Source organism: Apaloderma vittatum, unplaced genomic scaffold (assembly GCF_000703405.1).
Source record: "Apaloderma vittatum isolate BGI_N311 unplaced genomic scaffold, ASM70340v1 scaffold9881, whole genome shotgun sequence".
NCBI classification, from domain to species: domain Eukaryota; kingdom Metazoa; phylum Chordata; class Aves; order Trogoniformes; family Trogonidae; genus Apaloderma; species Apaloderma vittatum.
Genome location: NW_009700807.1, coordinates 54,535 through 74,811, shown reverse-complemented (window position 1 = coordinate 74,811; position 20,277 = coordinate 54,535). Strand labels below are relative to the sequence as shown.

The window sequence follows — 20,277 nt, the reverse complement described above, 5'->3', positions numbered from 1 at the left end:
GTGATCCTCCATCCTGGAGACGTGCCCTGCCCAGCGCAGCTGCGTCCTCAGCAGCATGGCCTCAATACTGGTGACCCCTGCCCGTTCAAGGACAGTGACATTAGTCACGTAGTCATTCCAGTGCATGTTTAGGATTGTACGGAGGCAGATAGCTTCCCAATACCTGACTAAATTAAAACCAAACAAGTTCTGTGAAGCTAAATATATTCTGTAAGCTATTGATGCTTGAACTCTTCTCCTGTAGATCTTCAGTGGCTCACCTCTTCCTAGTCTTTGAGAAGCAAATCTCATGGCTGCTACCGTTCTCTCCTTGCCATTGTACTCTGGAGTTCTTTCCTTTTCGCCTTCTGTCCTCACCCACTCCTGCTGCAGTCTTTAAAAGCACCTCCTGCCCAGATGTTTGTACTCTCCCTCCTGCCAGCTTATGCTCTCCTGCTGTTCAGATCTTCCACCGCGGCTTTTCTGTTCATCCTGCGTTGCTCCCCGCGCGTGCGTGAAGCTGCATTCTCCATAGCTGGCACAGCTTTCGATGGTCGATGTACCTTATCAGCTGGGATGTTAATATGAATAATATCTTCATTCACAAGATGAAGACTAATAGAAATTTCTTCTGGGCAGAGTTAAATTCAGTCACTGTGCAATCAGTATTTAGGAGAAGAGAATGTACTTCTTGCAGACATGTAAAATATTGAGAATACAAAAGGACTTTCTTTTTCTCTTACCTTTTATACTTTTTTTCCTAAACTATAGTCAAAGTTCAATGCAATTTCTTTTTTTGACATGCAAAAATCAAGATGATCTGGTAGGGATATGAATTTACGCAGGGGTGTTGAAAATAGCTCTGCCCACTGGATGTAGGAAGAGCTGTTCAGATTTGCTCTATTTTTCATTGCTGTAACCATTTGCTGCTATTATTAGAGAGAGACTGCCGACCGCTGTTCCACCAAACAGTTCCATCTCCCGAAATGGGAAAGTGCCTTAATACAAATAACTCTGCACATTAAAACATTGCCCCCATGACTGCTGGAGAAGGCATGGAGGAGACCATCCACATCTGCATTTTTCTGACTATTCAATTCAATGAAAGCTTAAAATACTTAGTTTTTAAAATCAACCGTGGTGCCTCCTGGGAATTTTAGCCCGAGTAACAGATGGTATTGTTTTCTTTTCTAACTAAGTCTGGGGGAAAAAAAAGAATGTTGAATTGCGTCTCTGTGAAGCAGTAGTTCAGAAGTTTAATGTTTTGGGTCACAACATACAGAGCTTCTGAGTTTGTGGCACATGTTGAAAAGGTAAAAACTTTCAGATCGATTCTTTGCTTTCTGCTCTGAGAAACACACGAAGCAGTAATCTGTTGAAATTTGCTAATTCAGTGAAGTGCTCAACAGAACATGCTCTGACTAGTGTTCCTATTCTGTTAAATTTTAAAACTGTGTTTAATTATTTTAAATGCGACATCATGTCGTACCCCACCAACTGCTTGTATAAAGGGAATTTTGCTACCTGACAGAATTTTTCTCCTTTAGTCTGCTCATGCAGTCAATTTAAGTTTTAATAAGTGTTATTAGCTTTCTAGAAACAGATTTTCCAGTGCTCTTAGCACATGCATCAGTCTATCCAAATGAGATACAAGGCTGATTGGAAAGGCAAAATGAGTAATTTATGCTGTTCCTGATTTGTACCTTCTCAAGGTAGAATCACATAAAATATCCTTTTCCAGGGCAGTGAATGCAACATCTTCCAGATGGAAGAAACATTTCTTATATGCAATTTTTAATTTACATTAATATTTTAGTCAGGATACTGTTTAGAAGATCCTTTAGTTTACCTATAATGTTGATTTTTTGCCTAAATTATGGTGCATGCTGTTGTGAAAGTTACAAGGAAGCTATAGGATCCTCGATATTTTGAGCCCTGGAATTTTTATGAAAAATAAAGAGAACATAGATAAGCATTTAATGTTCATTTTAGCACAACCAAATGTAATTGCATATATTTACTGGAAAAGCAGATTATAAATTATTTTTTTCTGTAATATTCAAAATTCCAGTACAATGAATCTTTTCTTAGTTATGTACCACAGAGAAAGCAGAAAAAGCTGACATAATAAATGGTCTTTAAATAGTTCGAAGTATTGCATGTGGCTACAAGAATAATGGTCTGGTGCCACAAGGTCTGAGAAATAGGTGTAGTCAGTGAAGAAAAGGTAAGTCACAGAAGTCAAGGAAAATTGTCTTGGTTTTATTAAACCTGTCAGGTTTTCTCTGCTGAAATAAATGTTAACTGTGGTCTTCAAAGAGTCCTTGCTAGGTTGCAGTGAAGGAATCTGATATTTCAGTCTGACTTTCATAATTTAAATAATAATAGTTTCTCAGTGCCCTTCTCTCCATGTATAGTGCCTTCTTGCACCTAATCAGTAGGTAATGTAACTTGCATGTGGTACGATTGAATTCACTCTCCTCACAGAATGGAATGAGATTTTCCAGTGTTATAGATCTAGGTGACTGTGTTTATCCTCACACATGTGCCATTTCAGTGCGAGTCAGTATTTTTTTATTTTCTCTCAAGTGGGGCCCTCCGGGCCCCGTTCTACGCAAGCTCTTTCTGTGAGCCTTCTCATTGCTCACAGTGGAACTCCTTCCAGAGGAAAGATTCTCTGCAACACAGGTTTTAGAATCATGCCTTGTATTTTTAATTTCCATACTCAGGCATGCAGTTTGGTTGACAGTAATGACAGTTGTATAGTTCATAAATGGAATACATAGCTGCATGTCAAACTAACGCTATTAAGAAAATCCCATTATTCTGTGGACAGTCTCCACTGGCTGCACAGGAAATCCCAATTAATTTATCTCAGCTGTTAGAACTGAATCCTTTACAACTCTTACAGAGCAAAATAATTTCTCTCTTTCCATTTTTCTCTACTGGTGATGAAACAGTAATGAGTTCTGCATGGCGATGCACCTTTTCATAATTTGATAATATTTTACTTTTTGTTCGTTTTGTAGAAATACAGAATTGGAGATTGTAGCTGGGATTCTGGACAGGTACAGTTACACTCATGTTACTAGAATTACTGGAGCTGTGCTGATTTCTACTACCTAAGGGTTTTGACTCCTGCCAACTCCTGTTGGCCATACTTCTAAGTACAATGTGAAATCTATATGATTAACATAGTCATGAAAATCAGTATTCGCTGGCTTTATTATGCAGCCACTTTAATAGTCCACAGCAGAAAATACTCAAACGATTATTTTTAAGTCTGCTTCATCTGTCATGGTGACAAGCACAGATTTTAAGATTAGTTATAAATATGTAAAGGGAACAGATAAATCAAATGTGGAATAGTCTGGCTTTGGTCCATTACGTGTGACTCTGATATTTACTCATGGTTTCATAGATACCTGATTATTCACTAACTGATCATTTAATTTCAGTGTATTGTCAAAACATGAGTACATGAGTACAATATAAACTTGTATGTGCAAACAGGTATACCTGCATGCGTACATTCATGTTTTAATCTACATTTGTCTGGTTAAGATCTGCAGTACTGTTAAATGCCAAGTAGGAGAGGTTTGGGTATTTTGCAAAGACCATCCTTTGTTCCCTCTTTTTTTTTAAATTACATGTTTTCACGTATTGTGCCAATTCCCCATGTGGAGTCAAGGAGATCCTCTGTCCGGTTTGGTCTCCGGCTGAGCACCTTTCCTCTGCCTCCCGCATCACACAGCTAGAACAGGGTCTCTGCCCCAGAACAGCCTCTGCTCTGCTGTTCAGCAGCGTCCAGCTGTCGCCTTCCCATTGAGACCAAGAACTGCCATCACATCTTTTTGACGTACGTGCCCATGTTTCTTTTGCCGCGGGAGAAACCATTGTATTGCCTGGCAGGGCTCTCGCGTGGCATCTGGGATATACAGGCGCATAATGCCACCTAGAGGGCAGAGTTTCTTTTCCCTTCCCACGGGAATATCTGGGATAACAACTGCCCTTCCATCCATCACACGTGGTGACAGCGCTCGTTCATCTTTGTGATTCACGCATTTTCCTATTCCTCTTCTGGTTAGTATGCACTCATACAAAGCCATTATTTAGAAGAGAAACACTCAATTAGTTATTACAACTGTTTTGCCTTAGTAAGCCTGCGGCTTTCCTTGTCGTCTTCAGTCAGTCAAATGGTCTCTTCCTCCAGAGTAATCCTCTGGTTTTAAATGCTCTGGGCCTTAATGTTTAAGTTCTTTAGGAAATAGTTCTTTTAAAAACAAGAAGCAAGTAAGGCCTAGGCTTGTCATTCCACTTTTTGGTAAGCTGTAACCTACTGTAGGGGATCCTGCTCTGGTAGGGGGGCTGGACTAGGTGTTCTTCTGAGGTCCCTTCCAACCCCGAACATTCTATGATTCTGTGAAACTGGTTACATTGCTAGACAAAGTCCTCTGGAAAGTTATTGCAATGAGAGTTCCAGGTCAACTGAAAAAATGGATCTGAGAGTTGGTGCGTTATGTGACTGTTGTGTGTTTAGACTGAAGAAACTAAAATCTTTTCTTGTATTGCGTCTCTTTCCCGCTGAAACATTTGGTTCGCATTTCTCTTTACAGTTTTAGTAACCTGAAAATGAGCAGAGTCAGGCAGTTCAGTGACGAGGTCATATGGCTGAAACAGCTAAAATTTCTCTTTACTTGCCTCCCAATAACTCCTTCTTATTCTTCTTTTAAACCTTATGGAGTTTACTTCTTTAGACCTTAGGTGTGTGCCAGAGAAAAGCCTGTTGCCTCCTCCTCGGTAATTTCCTTCAGTCCTATATTACATTTGATGTCATTATACTTTAACTGTTGTTGCGGTTGTATAATGACAGTTATAATAATGACAGTTGTAATATGTTCTTTCCATAACCTTAAATCTAATCTGTATCATCAAAAAAAAATTTTGTAAGACATTACAGTGTCTCCTCAGTGCTGTGCAGAGATAGCTGTTCCATACATACATATATAAAATTGATTAAATTAAGGTAGCATGAATGGAACAGAGAAAAAGACCATGTTACAAGCCTTATAAACAGTATAGTCTCTTACATAGTGCCCTGCCATGCAAGGTAGTTCGGGTAGCAGAAGCAGTGTAGCTACATGGCATAGTTTTAATTTCAACTCATTAGCTCTTCTTGAAAACCAAGGTATCGGCCCCAGTAGAACAATTCATTAACAACTTGAACCAGCCTTCTTATTCTCGGCTCCTCTTGGTGTGTGAGAATGTATTTTTTTCCATTCCAGTGGTGATCTTTGTACACTTTTTATCACGTATTTTGTCCTTCACAGTCACCCCAAGGTAACTATTCAAATTTTACCCAGTGAGATGGGCAAAACCAGATATTCTTAGATTATTGTAAAAGAGAACTTAGAATTGCACGAAAAGTTTTTCATGTGGAAATTGAATAGAAATAAGAGATGGGAAATTCTCATATTTTTCAGCAGCTGTTTTGCCCTGCTAGTGACCTCTGCCAGGCAGGAATACTGCCCACTTGTAGGCCAATCTGACAGAGCAGTAATGTGATCGATCCTGGGTACATATTGCATGGTATGGTATTTCATACCTTGATTTATTTTTGTTCTTTTCTCTGCATTTTAGGCCAAGCGGTTAATCACTGATACTGTTCTTGAACAGCAGCTTGGAATAAGATAACAGCAACATTTCCTCATGTTTGATACTAGTGTTAGTGTACTTGGCTCTCCAATTCAGACGTGTGAAGGTGGGTTAAGGCCCTGTGGCTGCACTTGAGTTATGCTTACTTATGTGTGGTGCAAATTTGGCTCATTACGTAGATCACAGCCGGGCTGTTGGGCTGCTGCTGCTGCGCTTTTCATGCCTGAACTTCTTACTGGAGCACCACTGAATCCCATCAGCCTTGACTTAATGTGTGTTCCATATGAGACTGCTACTGTCACTCGAAGGTTGGTTTTTTAAGAACTTCTACAATTTGCTATAGTCTCCCCAAATGTATAGTCTAAGACTTTTCTTGCACCTCCTAGGGATGTAGTTTGCCAACAAATACAAGTTCAAAGAACAAGGTCTGAGATAAAATTTATGTGCTGAAGAGCAAGGTTAAATTAATTGGAAAGTATTTAGTATTGCACAGTAACTCTTAATAATGCATAATTAAAATAGAATTTACTTTCCAAGCAACTCTTTAATGTGTGTTTCTGTACAGTTTCATATTTTGTATTTTCATAAAGTACAAATCTGTAAAATTACCCAAGTGAAAAAAAAATGCCTCTGACACATCTCTGTTGTATGTTGTATGCAGGAAAAGCCTTTCCAACAGGCCCTGGTGTTACGGGATACATTCTTGTCCTTGCAGTTGACTTCCTTTGGTCTGTTATTATTAGTTGAGGTTCTGAAGCTAGCCTGTTATAATTACATGTCTGCCCCAGGAAGCAGTGCAGCGTAACCCTCAGAGCCAAGCTGTTTGTGCTAAGGGCCTGACATTCACACCTTAGAGATTTTGGTGAGTTTCCTTTGGCTGAGCTCTAGTTAAGCCCAGCAGTGGCTGGGGTTCCTCTTCCAATTTCATGGTAAAGAAACCCAGTCTGTTGGCTCCGAAGCCACACTGTGGTGTGAACTGTAGCCTGGTCAGTGTGATGATCAGAAAAGTAATTTGAGAAGGGCACTCACTACTCAGCCAAACCAAAAAGCCGGTGTAGATGCACCAGCCAGCACCACAGGAGAAATTTTGTATGACTAGTTTGGATAGCATTCGGCTACTGTCACATCTGGCAGGTTCTAAGGGATCCTCATCCCTCCATATCCATCTTCTCCAAAGTGAGCAGTCTATGTGACCGAAAAACAGATGCAGTGTTGGAAGCTTTTAAGAGAGACAGAATTTGGGGTCTGGGTTGTTCTTTTGAGCAAAATACAATTACTCTGCAAATTCACTGTTCCACTCTAAAAGATTAGAAATGAAATGAATCAGAACTTTTAATTTAACAAATGTCAGTGCAGAAATCAACCTGCCGCGTATTGCTGTGTGGCGTGAGGGGCATTGTTTGCTATTTACTGTGCCTATAAAAACAAAAGAGAAAAATGTTTAAAGCGTTCAGGAGAAGCAAGGTGATGTTTGCAAATAGAGTTTTGTTTCAGTTAGCAAGAAATGAAGAGTAATTTTGTGATTTGGTTGTTAGAAGTTAGCTATTGGCTACAAAACAATTGCTGTGCATTATATGGCATTTGATCCTATTTGTGATACAGTGCACCAATACCTGTTCTGCTTCGCTTTGCTTCACAACTCCTTAGCTGGAAGGGAGAGAAATAACTGAAGCCATCAGAAGAAGTTCATTTTGAAATACCTGGGGCGGTTGACTTCTGGGTGACTTCTGATGAAGAAAGTGAAATTGCAGGAAACATTGCCTTCAGAAATAACTCAGCGCTCCTGTGTAGTTAAAAACAGAGAAGACTGTTTTAAGTTTACGTTATGAATTGTGAAACACTTGACATTAATATCTTGTTGTGGTGGAAACCTTTTAACACCAAATCTATAAAGGAATAAAGAGATTCATCACCGGAGAAGGAAAATAATGTATTTTATATTTTATTATGTTTAAAAATATTTTGTGTCAATGTCAATTATAATATGTAATACTTTAAATCTATTGCATAGTATAGCAAAGAAAAGTAATTCTTTTTCTCAGAATTCAAATAAAAATAAGCTCAAGGGATATTTTTAAAAAGGAATATCAGTAGTACATTTTTTTCCATTTTATAAAAAGTCATACATGTTTCTCTGGAGAAGAAGAAATGAGATTTTCCCACTTAAGGAGTCATTGGATAAAAGGGAACTAATGTGTTTCCCATCACACAGCCAGTGAATGTGACATTTGAATGTATGGTATCAGTATTTTCCAAGCTGTCAGTTTAAATTACTTTATTTCACAATTATTATTTTTTTAAGTAAATGGAGAAACTTATGGTAAAACATTAGAAAAAAATATTTTTTTATAAAATTCAAGCATCGACTTTCTCTAAAGACAGAGCAAAACATCTATTGTTTCACCTTTCAGTGGGAGCTGAAATAACTGGTTATGGGGGCAGACGCGACTAGCGCTGTTGATGGTACATGAAGAGACACGTGGGGAGGAAAGCAGGAACGCATTAAAGTTTTTGATCTTCTCTTTCTGCCAGCCATCCCAAGCACACGCAATTGCTTAATGTCCTGGTGGAGGGGAGTGGATGAGTGGGGAGGAGGTTGGTGTTAGTGTTCCTTAATGATGGTCAAGTTTAGCTCCAAATTTGAACTGTTTACTGTCATTTACTAATAGCCCTGCAGTTCAGGTACATGGAGCAGCCTAGAAGTACCAGCTAAGGCATTAGGGCCATTTTTTGCATTGACCTATGTAATTATATTTCATGTGAATTTCAGTGATACTAGAAAAAATACATGATAGACACTTTAAAGGGGAAGAGCTGCTCTTGATACATAGGCCATTTAGAAATTCAAAACCATTTTCCGATATATACGTACGTATAATCCTTGGCTTCCTGGTACTTAAATTCAAGGTTTTCTACTTAATTCTGTCAACTATAATTTTTCATTTATCTTAATTTTTGAAGAAAAATAAGTAAAAAAAATCTGATTAATTAGTTTCTGAAATTATATTTTATTCCCGAGTTGAATATTTTAGTGTGACTTGCCAGAATTTGAAAATGTATATTAAATTTGCTAAAAGGAATAGCTGAATTCTTGACTTTGAACTTTTGAAGAAAATAAGGTTAAGGCCTTTGTGGCTTATTCTTATACTTAAATATTGAGGTGTGTCCTGCAAAGACAAATGGCTTGTCGCTTGGGCTTCTTTTTCCATACCTGCTTCCAAGTGCTGTAAATCAGTAGCGGTATTGCCTGTGTTTTTACTGTGAATGTCTCAGCTGGACAAGTGAAAAAAAATAAGAAACAAGGTTGAAATAAAGTTGCCCAATGATTAATTGGTTTGAAGGATAACTCATTTAAAGTGAATTCTAAGGTTATCTTTCTTATTGCTTGAAAAACTCTCCTGAAAGTGTACGGGTTTTCCTCAAAATCTGAATTAAAACCAAACAAACAAAATTTTCTGTTCTGTTATTAGGAGGGTGATTTTTTTAAAAAGTGTTTGCCATATGTATAGCTTCAGAAGGACCCAAAGCTCTGGAAATGTTTGTACTCATTTCAATGTCACTTTAAAATTTGATGGAAATCTTCTGCAAAATGTTTCTTTTTAAATTAAATCAAATATTTTCTTTGAAAATGGCTTAACTGAAAGTCTTTCATTGAGCTTCAGTGTTGAAAGTATAGTCTTTACTAATTTCAAAGAATTAGATTTTTCCCTGAAGAGTTTGGTCTTTTTGCAAGAAAAATTGAAACAAATGCAACTAACCAAATGTGGTATGACTAATTCATAGTAAAGTTTTTCAATGTAAATATGTTTGTGTTAAATACAAGTTGATACTGGACACAAAATGTTCTTTAAGTTCACACCACATTCCTTCATCTGCCTGTGTTAACTGTAAGAATCTTAGTTTCACTGGCAATTTCAGGACCTCATACTTTTTTCATGGACCAGGGATTTTATTTTTAGTTCTTTGATAGAGGAAATAAGTGCCTGTTAATATTACATGGAGAAGCACAGTAAGTCTGTCAGAGTGAAATGCTCTCAGTTCGTAAGGGAGAACAGTTCCATAAGGGAACAAGTACTTAAGAGGAAAAAAAAAGAACAAGATGGAGCAGCTGCCTCTGGCTTGCAAGAGGAAGGATCACCAAGTGTAAATATTGGAAAATCAGAAAGTAAACAAATTTCACAGCACGCTGTTCCTTGTGTAAAGATTCAGTCTTATATTTGCATGATAGATGGATGTAATGTTGTGCCCGGACACTTGCTCGCAGGGCGATGCCCTGTGCCGTTATCATAGTGGCAGTGTTGGGAGTTTCATCATCCCTCCCTCCTGACTGCCCAAGTCAGGGTTGCTGTGTGCGGGGGTTGGCATCGCGAAGCTTCATGGCTCTGCCTGGCTGTGAGTGAGAGGGCTTGCTCTTGCTGGTCGTTTTACCCCTCATTAATAGCAGCTGCTTCTGTTTAGGCGGCCTGAGGATAATTGTTTATGGAAGGTGAGTGCCTTGGTGTGTGTGCGGAGCAGCGTGTCGCACTGAGGCACACAGCTTGAGCGCTTTACTCGGAGGATGTGCGATAAAACATAGGAGTCTGGTTGGGACTTCAGGTTTTCGATGCTCATACTTCTATGCTTTCTCAAGTGTATATATATTACGAGGAGCATCATGCATAGTGTGTATGTCTTTAGCTTCAGGAAATACACCCAGCTTTATGCTGCCTGTCTCTGTCCCAAGGACATGTTTTATGTGTGATCATTTGGAAGAATTTTTGGGGAATAAAAAAGGCATTCTTCCTAATTTTAACCTATTTGTTCAAAATGCTTTACTTGTGAATATATTTTAAGTCTATTATTTCTCTGTAAATAATGGTGGAATTTGCCGTTTTGTACAATTTGCATGCAGGTAAACATACAAAGCTATTATTGATATATCTGTTTGTAGCCTAGATATTTATTTGCTGAAAGATAAGCCCAGGCTTATAATGCAGTCTGTTTTGCTAGATCTATTCCTAACCTTCTCTTTAAAATGTCAACTCCAGACGTTTCTGTGGTGTCAGAAGGGAAAATTTTGAAGGTTTTAAAGGCTTGTCATTCTGAACTACTTCAGAGTACTTTTTTAAAATAAAAAAGACAAATATTACCATTCTTGAACTAGTTAGAAATTTCCAGCCCCAACTTCTGAAAAATAAAAGAGGTAAAAAAATTAAAGGTGTTTCACAGAGGAATTAACAGCAACTTGAGGTTTACTTTTAGTCATTTTTTTGGAGACAGTCTTGCCAGTAGTGTATGAATCGCATTTGGTTTTGGTTTGTTGGATTCTGCTTCTGAAGTTCATGTTTATCCAATGTAAGTAGATTTGAAGGATTAAATTCTAGTTATCCCCTCAAAAAGGAGGCTTCATCATTTAGGTCAAACACCCATTGTTTCTTCTCACGAGAACCGGGAAACGCTCGGCAGTTCATGTGAAAAGAACTGTGTGGTTATGAGCCCTGTACAGGACCCTGGGTGGGAGTCTCTCCCTGTGATCTGTGGCAGAAAAACAAGCAGGTTTGATTTTCTGATCTCTGGCAGTGAGAAATCCATACAATTTTTAAAGCTGTTACATACTTTCCAGTGTTAAATTCATTTTAAATAACATGAATCAGCTCATCAGTAATTGGTAAAACATCAGCTGCAGACCTTGGGCTGCTTTTTGTTAGGAGCATTTAAACCCAAGTTTTTAATGTAATCTTAAGTGGTTAGCTCTTCGATGTTGAATAAATGTCTTTGGGTTTCTGGCATACGTTAGAAGAAGAGATTTAAACTGCTCTCTATGAGGCTAGGAGCTCTTTTTTTTGGTAGCACAGCTATAACGTAGCATGGCCTGTGAAATGAGACAGACTGCTTCTGACATCTGTTCATGACTTGTTCTAACGTCCCTACATTATTGTGACAGTAAAGAAATAAAAAATGTATTATTGAAATTTTTAATTGCAAGAATAATCCCTACCAGTGCTACCCAGTAAGGCTTAATGTGGCTTTTTTTGGAGATAGAATTATAATTAGCACTTGTATGCTTCTGTATGTTTTCATTTAACATCACATGTGTTGCTTTCATGCCATATTTTGCCTGAATGCGAACTGAACAGTGATTGAGTATTTCAGATATAATGTGTCAAATATTTTGTCATGCTAAAAAAAGTCAGATAAAGATGCAACTGGGAAGGATAAGGGCCCATGTGTTTTGAAGCAAGGATGAGAAGCCTGGTTGTTACTATGTCACTAATTTGTCCTTTTTGTGTTTTTTCTTTGCCCCCATCTCCATGAGCCAGAAGAAATAGTTATGACTAGGACATTTGAACAATCATGCAGTAATATTTTGTTAAAGATTAGTCTGCTAAATTCACTGCTTATTTCACCAGTAGCTAGCATTCTCCAGTCTCAGTTGCTGTCCTGGGGCCAGCGAGAAGAGCTGTAGCACATGGGCTGCAGTTCAGCAGAGAGATGCTCCGTGGTTGCTCCAGCGTTGCTCTGTTGTGGAAAACGTAAAGCAGAAGGTGGAAGCATCCAAATGTTGACAGGCAGGTCATGAGACGCAGTTCCTATTTTGCTCCTAGCGAAGAGCTGTCTCTAGCAATGTAAAACATACTGGACAGTGGCCAAAGGAAATGCTTTTGTAGCGCTAGAATTAAATTAAGGCTTTTGTTGCTATAATTATGTTGATTTAGAAAAATAAATGCAATTTTCAGTGCTTCTAAGCAATATAATTATGCCATTTAACTTTTCTCTGACAATTTTTTGGGTTAGTCTTTCAACAGAAAAATTTTCTATGTAACATGGACAGAATAATAACAGAGTTTCCTGTGAACAAAGTTATGGAGATAATAAACTCTTCCTAGAACAAGCACCGTACCCCCTCCCCCCCAAAAAAAATGCACTAACAACCTAGGGAGAAACTGCAACGTTACTTTTAGTTTACCAACAGTATGCTCTGACCTAGGTTTTGACCTGTCATGCACTGTATGCAACTGTGACCACAAAAAATATGCAAAACCAGAGGCTGAAAGCAGGGAAAAAAGTGCTGAGCGGCACTGTATGCAACTGTGACCACAAAAAATATACAAAACCAGAAGCTGAAAGCAGGGAAAAAAGTGCTGAGCACATTTGAAGTGCTTGGACAGCTAGTAATACACTGCACAGGGCATGACAAATGAGTGTCTCTGTAAATCAATAAAGCTTTCTATAAATGAACAAATGGTTTAGTATGAATAACAAAGAAGCGCACATGGTAAGCAGTGTTGTAGCGTTCTGTCAGGGATTTTAAAGTTCACTGTCATAACTTTGTTCCTCCTGACCTTTATTGATGATACCTTCAAAGCCCGTTGAGCTGCTAACTTGACGTACAACCTTTAGACCTTCATCTCCTGCCCATGGAGCGGGAGGGGTGGACTCAATGATCTTTAAAGGTCCCTTCCGATCCAAGCCGTTCTGTGATTCTATGATCTCCTTAGTGCAAAATACATATTACTCTCCACTTTCTTCCTCCCCCCATCCTTTTGTTTTATCTCGTCTACAATGATTCATAGGAAAAACTGCCTTGCATATGCTTCTCTTTTATTCATGCGTACTAGTAGAAAATTCAGTAATTAATTCATCCCAGTGTGGTTACAAAAGTGTAGAAGATTGTCTGTTGAAGACATCCTAATAGGTACATGAAATAATTTTTCACTTAAAGACCTCAGTGTACCAAGTATGTCCTAATTCATAAATCATTGGAGCAGGCTGGCTAAATAACAAAATATTATTGTTCCTTTTTTCTTGACTCTAAAAAATCAAGGCACAGAAAGGCAAAGTTTAAACGTTTTGAAAAACAGTTTAGGGACTTATATCCAAATCTTATTTTCAAACATGATTTAAGCGCTTCAGTTAGCACTCTCAAGCAGCACACAGAAATGTCTTTTGTAGGATGCTAAGTGAAAGTTGTTCTCTCAAGTGCTACTTAGAAAGGCAAATCTGGAGGAGACTTGGATGCCTCTGACATTCTCAGACATGAGAATGTGTCTGTCACTTCTGCCAAACACAGGTAAATGTTGAACAAAGTATAGCTGGTAGACAATCTTAACCTGTTGTAATAATCCTCTCTAAAATTGTTTAAAAGGAAGAGGAGAGAATGAAGAAACCATCCTAAATGTCTGTTTCAATGGAAGAATGTATTTATTAAGGGTATATTTATTTCAGCTATTTGTAGTCTGGTACTGCTATTCAGCTGAAAGGTGCCACGATCTATGACTGTGCGTGAGGACTGAACCCCTAAAAAAGTCTCAGGTTTGACACAGTGACAATAGTGGGAGATCTCGTGCTTTGAGCACATAAACCCAGGAAAAAAAAGCACTCAGCTGGAAAGGAGCGGAACGCTTCGTGGCTCAGAGCCTACTGATCATAATACTTTTTGGGAGATGTTTCCTTCTGTTTTAGGGAGGGGGCTGGGGGACCATGTATTTAGTTTTTTCTATGATGTAAAAAGCTGTAATGTCGTTTGTTGTTCATTATCAAAAAAGTAAATATGAACACATTAGGAATTCGAGATGCGTTTTAGACTTCAGGTGAAGATGCATTTTCAGAACAATTTAAAGCTTACGTGTTTGTACTGCCTGAATGGATGCTTCCTGTGTTTTGGTGTTAAGGTTATATTAAGTTAATTATCATGAAAATTTTAGACTTTTTATTTAAGATTACATTTAATTGGCCTGCCTTTACTGATCATGTATATAACACATATATAGAAACGTGAAAAAGGATAAGGCTGCTGGCTGTATCCTTGTTTCTTCTATAGCATAATGAGCAATGAATCACTGTGAACTCAGGAATTTCCTCTTGCCCCAAAGAAATTTTAAGGAAAGGTTGTGTATTGTGAAACAAATACAGTTTATTTTATTGCACTTGACTCACATCTACATTTGTGGGAAATAAATGGCAGATTCTTACTGACATGAGCAGGAGGAGGACAAGACCTCGGTGCATCAGGTGTGCAGTCTGTGTTACTAGCCTTGAGTGAAACTCGAAGAACAGCTGCCCCGCAGGAGAAAATACAGTGTTCTGCAACATCTGTGAAGGAGAGAGGAAGTTCTTAGCTCACCTAAAGATGATTTTTATCATTACTAGGGCTATGTTTTCCCTCTGGAGAAATGGATTAAAATCAAAGTTGACGAAGTGTCTCGAAATGTCTGTATCTTACTAATAGTATCAATACAAGGCAACCTCTGTTTTAACATATAAAGTAGTCTGAAGTTTTCACTTTCAGATTGATTTTCCATAAACTCAGTCTCACAATTTAAAACAAAGTCATCTCTAATTTAGGCAGTTGAAGGCTGTTTAGCATTATTGAAGTCATGATTGAAATCTTCAAATTTTCCAATGTTTGAAGAGATTCTTGTGCAAAATACTTTCTCCTAAATCTAGGAAGTACCTCTGTTTTGACATCGTAGCATCCTTGAATCTCTAATGCTCCAAAAGCAACAGGTTATGTTCCATTTAATGGTAAATTATGCCACAGTTACTTTTGGCTTACTGGATGATACTGTGCTTTGGGAGCTGACCCCCCCCAAAAAAAGACAAGCTGGCCTGTGGCAGGGGTTGAATGTCGCCTGTCTGCAGCAGTTCGCTGGGCTGCATCGCTTGCACTGTTTGTGAGACTGAGGGACAGAGATGGTTTTTTTAATGTGTAACATAAAATATACATCAATTCCTATAGGACAGCTGTACCTAAAGCTAGAAATCACTGCATAAACCAGTTGATACTAAGAGAGTGCTGTTCTGAGTAAGCCAGATTTCTTTTCCTGTGCAGCCCCCTGCTAGGTTCTGGGTGGGAGAAGTGACTGCATTAGGGTCGGTACTTCTCACCCACTGCCTCGGGGTGCCTGCAAGTGTGCCATAGTTTTCAAGCAGTTAGAAGTGTGGGCTTCTCCTTGTGCCTTAGCCTAGTGTAAGTATGGCCTGAAAATGAAAATAAAATGTAACGGGGGTTTCCTCCAAGGAGACCTACTTCGCTTAACTGGCAAAAGATGCCTAGAATATGCCATACTGGAGATAGGAAGATTGCTCTGAGCAGCACTTGAGCACAGTTACAATAACATCCAAACCCAGTGGTTTCTGTTAAATAAACGAAGGTTTTGATTAGGAGGCAGGGTTTTGAGACCACAAGTGCTATTACAAATTTTCCAAATGAATACTTTTGGGGGAATGGGGATTGTTATCGAGTATTTGATTGCAATATAGAGTGATTTAGTATATCAAGTACTGTTTTTCCCATGTCGTGGGAAGTAGCTTGGGATCTTAAGCAAAGTCAGTCAAGTGTTCCCTTGTAGTCCAGTCCTCATTACAAAAATGCCAAATAAATAGGCATGATTTGCTCAGCAATCAAGAAGCACGGAAGTCAAGCTAACATTGACTGCATTGCAGCCTTTCAGTACACTTTCAAAGCCAGTGGTGTGAAAAAGGGGTTTATTACACAGATGTTTCCACCGTGGCTGGTAAGAGGGGAAATGTAGTATGTATTTATAATGCTGTCAAGTTCAGATTTCCTAATTTTGGTAGCCTTTTGTAAAGGAGTAGCTCACTGAAATCAGAGATTCAGCTAACAGATCTGAGAAAACTTAGCTTCCATTTTACAGCTTTACAGCATTCAAAAAATGGAGTAAGAGAAATACGGGGAGCTCTCCGAGTATTTTGTATAGTAAAACCATGTGTTGTAGTTCTTCTAGACATCCCTGTGTGGGAGCAGACTGTTCTAACTATTTTAGGATAAAATCATACAGTATATTCTTCTGTTAGTGAAAATGGACATTAAAAAAAATAAACCCTTAGGTATACTAACATCCGTGAATTAAACTCTGTACAGACTAATCCTTTAATGATTGGTTCAAAACAGTAGGAATAATTTATTTTGGGTGGCGTTTTACGGTGATATTCATAGAGGAAGTAACTGAAAATCTTTAACTCAGAAATACATTTTTATATAGCAATCATTTATTTTTATCAATCAGTCTACAAGAATGTGTCTGTAAAAGCAAACTGATAACTGTATATGATAGGCTCTCTGTTACGGAGGACTATTTACCCTCCAGCTTCTCATTTCTTGCTGCTGCTTTTGCCTTTGTAGTTTCTGCTTGCACTTTGCTACTTACTTCTGCATCTGTAGTTTTGCTGCCTCATCTCACAGTGCTCTCTGCAGGATCACCCGTACACTTTTTATAGCCATATGTCGAATCCATTGGTAGGTGACATTGTGAAAATATGATGCATTTTACCACCTTTGATGGCTTTGATTGTACCCTCAAGATAAAGCACAGATTCTGTGCAGTTGTTCATTTAGACACATAAATAAGTAGACTTTATGTGTCCTTGATTTTTACCCCGCTTTTGTTCCTTACTCTCTTTCAATATGCTGAAATGTATGTATGTTTACTTATCCTATAATTGTATTTTAAGGATTTAGCTGAATTTGAAGTTTTTGTTAATGAATCAATTTATTGGACTTTGGGATTTTCATTTTATTAAATCTGTTTTTCCTAAAAAGGAAGATAGAACTGTGCATCTTTCCTCAGAATCTTTCCATAAAGTACATTACATTTTTTTTTCTCTAAAATTACCAATGTTAACTATATTTATGACTGTTGTTTGGTATAACCACAATTCTTTTGGAACAGAATTTGTTTAACTTTTATAGGTTGACAGAAGTTTTAAGTGAAGCAAGTAATGTACAGTGTATAATAGTTGTAATTATGAGAATGCATTGATTTTGGTGTTACAGTTACATGATCTGAAGTTAGGCATGGGAGACAGAGAGGTTTCTAGAGCCAGTTTTAACTCACAGATTTTTATATATTTTTTTAGTTTCTTCATTTTGAAGAGAAGACTAGTTGAAACTTGCTCTGATTCAACTATGTACAGCACACTTTAGAGATTTGCCTTTTCCAATACTGTAAGAATTCTTCTAAGGTCAAGTCATGATACACAGAAAAATACATCGATATACTGTGATTTACATACCAGATTGTGCCATTTTGAAGTTTGCACTATGCAAAAATATGAATGTAATGAAAATTAAAGTAGATGAAAGGCACTGCTATACAGGAAAATCTTTCATTTAAACTGACATACGTGAGAGAAAAAAATTCCGACTTTAAAACTGAATTTAGATGCAGTAAAATACCTCCCCTGAAAGGATGGGAATTGTTTTTTAAGTAAAGACTAATGAATTTGTCTGTTCAGTTGAAGGGTGTAATTCACCAATTTGCTGTAGTATGACCAATGCATCTGGAGTTACCCACTGGAGGAACCAGGCTTATGAAGAGCTGCCACAGTTGGAAGTTTCCATATGATTGTCTTGTGTTTCCTTTGGTAGTAGCTGCCTGTGTTTGCTTGCAGGTGGCTATCTTAGATCGCAAGTTCACTCTGAACAGAAAAGGGGGAGGAAGAAAGAAATTGTTAAATCTTTTGTATTTCATTGCCAACAGTATTACACCTGATGAGATGAAATCGTGTACCTACTTGGAATATCTGCTCTGATACTGTTCTAAATTGCGATGCGTGGTGTGAATAATCTCATAAACGTATATCACTTCTGTTTTCACTCGAAGAACCAGCTTGCAGCAAAATTAATTGTATGGTGGTGTTGTTTTGGGATTTTTCTGAGTATTGAAGAAGTATACAACATAAGCACCCTGAAAATTTTTGTGAATTGTCATGTAGTACAAAATATCTTTCAATTTATTCATCTGTTTGTTTCTTTGTTTGTTTATTCTGTTTTACTGTAGGCAGAGAATTCAGCGCTGGCTCTGGAAAATGAAAATCAGAGAGAACAGTATGAAAGATGTCTTGATGAGGTAAGGTAGATAAAAAGTTTGTTCTTACCTGATACTGTAATTAAATGGATAGAAATTAATCTCTCCCTCTTTTACAGCGTTGACGTTTTTCTGCAATTTTCTAGTATTACCTCATTCTAATTAGTTCCAAGAACACGTGTCTGGCAGACACACGTTTTCCATTACTTCTGCTCTATATATCCAGTTTTGACCACACCTTTTCATCCAAAAGTTGATATCCTTGTGACCAATATTTGGAACAGTTTTGCTTTCATTAGGAGGAGAAAATGATTATTTGCCAGTTAGGTGTTGTTTGCTCCTTTCCTGTAGACTAGAACACACATGGCGGTGGATTCTTCTATCAAAATTCCCCAGGCTTTCCTATGAAATGTACTTGCTAACCAGGGAATTTAATCTCTCAGCTCCCACTTAGGATTATATACACAGCTTTTTATGCTGGTTTTTTCCCAGTTGTTGACTTACTTCTACAACATGGCTCAGCTTCTGATCAGACCTCCTGGTTACAGCTACAATATAACTCACCCGTCAGTTACTGTCTGGGCACTTCAGCAATGCTTAGCATTCCAGAAATGTCTAGTGGATGTTGAAAAGTTTCTTAGTGGAAGTCATTAGAAGTTGTTAACCCGTTCCCTAATATGAATGTGTAGTAGTGTAAGTAGGTAGCTAACATGCAAACAAAATGTGAACAAAACTGTACCAGCTTCTCAGCTGTACCTTTGAGAAAAGCGTGTATAAGTGTGCAAACCACAACAGCAGGTGACAAATCACATCTTCATACCAGCTTTTTAAATTTTTAATTAGCATTTGCTGAAGTGTTACTGGCATGAGCAATACAGCTCTGGTACAAGAAGCCTTCACTTCAGTGCAGATTTTCATCAGCAAATCCACACTTTTTGCCACTAAAGCATATTTTTATCAGGGAGCTGGAATAAAAGACTTGCAAGATACACTTTCCCACTGCATTATGCTCTGCCTATTCTGTGGCACTGGGATACCAGCAGAGCCTTGGTCTATTTTGGCCTGAGACACTTCATTCAGTGAGTGCACACTTGAATGATATTTTCATATCTTGGTGATAAGGATGAAATTACCATGGAGCTACTAACTTTAGTTTAACTTACAGAGCTTAAATTTATTTTCTAACTGTCTAGGACAATATCTGCCCACATAATTAATTTTGGTAATAAGTAAAGCACCATAACTCTCCATTCCAGTAAAACACTCCATACCAATTACAAGGACAGAAGATATGTTTTTATTGTGTTTGCAGGGGCCGGTTAGCTCAGTTGGCTGAGCCTGGTGCTGATAACACCAAGGTCGTGGGTTCGATTCCCATTTGGTCCCCATGTATTGCCTGATCTAGTTGAGAGGCGTCCCTGCCTGTGACAGGGAGGTTGGATTAAATGATCTCTAAGGTCCCTTCCAACCCAGGCCATTCTATGATGGATTTCTGATCCAGGGTTGTGTTTTGTATATGCTGTTGCAGTTTGAAGAGCAAATGATTATATCAAACTATGCTCTGAAGTTTATTGACTTCAACATTATGTTGGCAGTTTTCAGTTCTTCTGTATTATCACAGCTGTATCCATCTTCTCCCACTGTGTCAACCTTTTCAGGAGAAAATGCTTCTCACATTACCTGTGGTTTTGTGCTTCCCTGCTTTAGTTTTCGTTTGCTTACCTTCTTCCTTTTTTTGTCTTCTGCTTTGTGTGCTTTGTGACCTCTTTTGTCCTCCTCATGGCCAGCTATCACTTTTTTCTTTTCCTTCCCGTTTCAGCACCCACAGTGTTTC

The 20,277-nt window shown here is 38.2% G+C and overlaps 1 protein-coding gene across 1 annotated transcript in view; it reads left to right on the top strand.

Annotated features, from left to right (window-relative positions):
- The window catches only part of NCKAP5 (NCK-associated protein 5), a gene marked incomplete at its 3' end in the record, with an annotated part of 88,207 nt that overhangs the window by 23,186 nt on the left and 44,744 nt on the right, over nucleotides 1-20,277 (top strand). Inside the window, exon 3 of the mRNA XM_009878880.1 lies at nucleotides 18,417-18,485. Coding sequence (XP_009877182.1) covers nucleotides 18,417-18,485 — 69 coding nt within the window. The remainder of the gene's footprint in view (nucleotides 1-18,416; nucleotides 18,486-20,277) is intronic.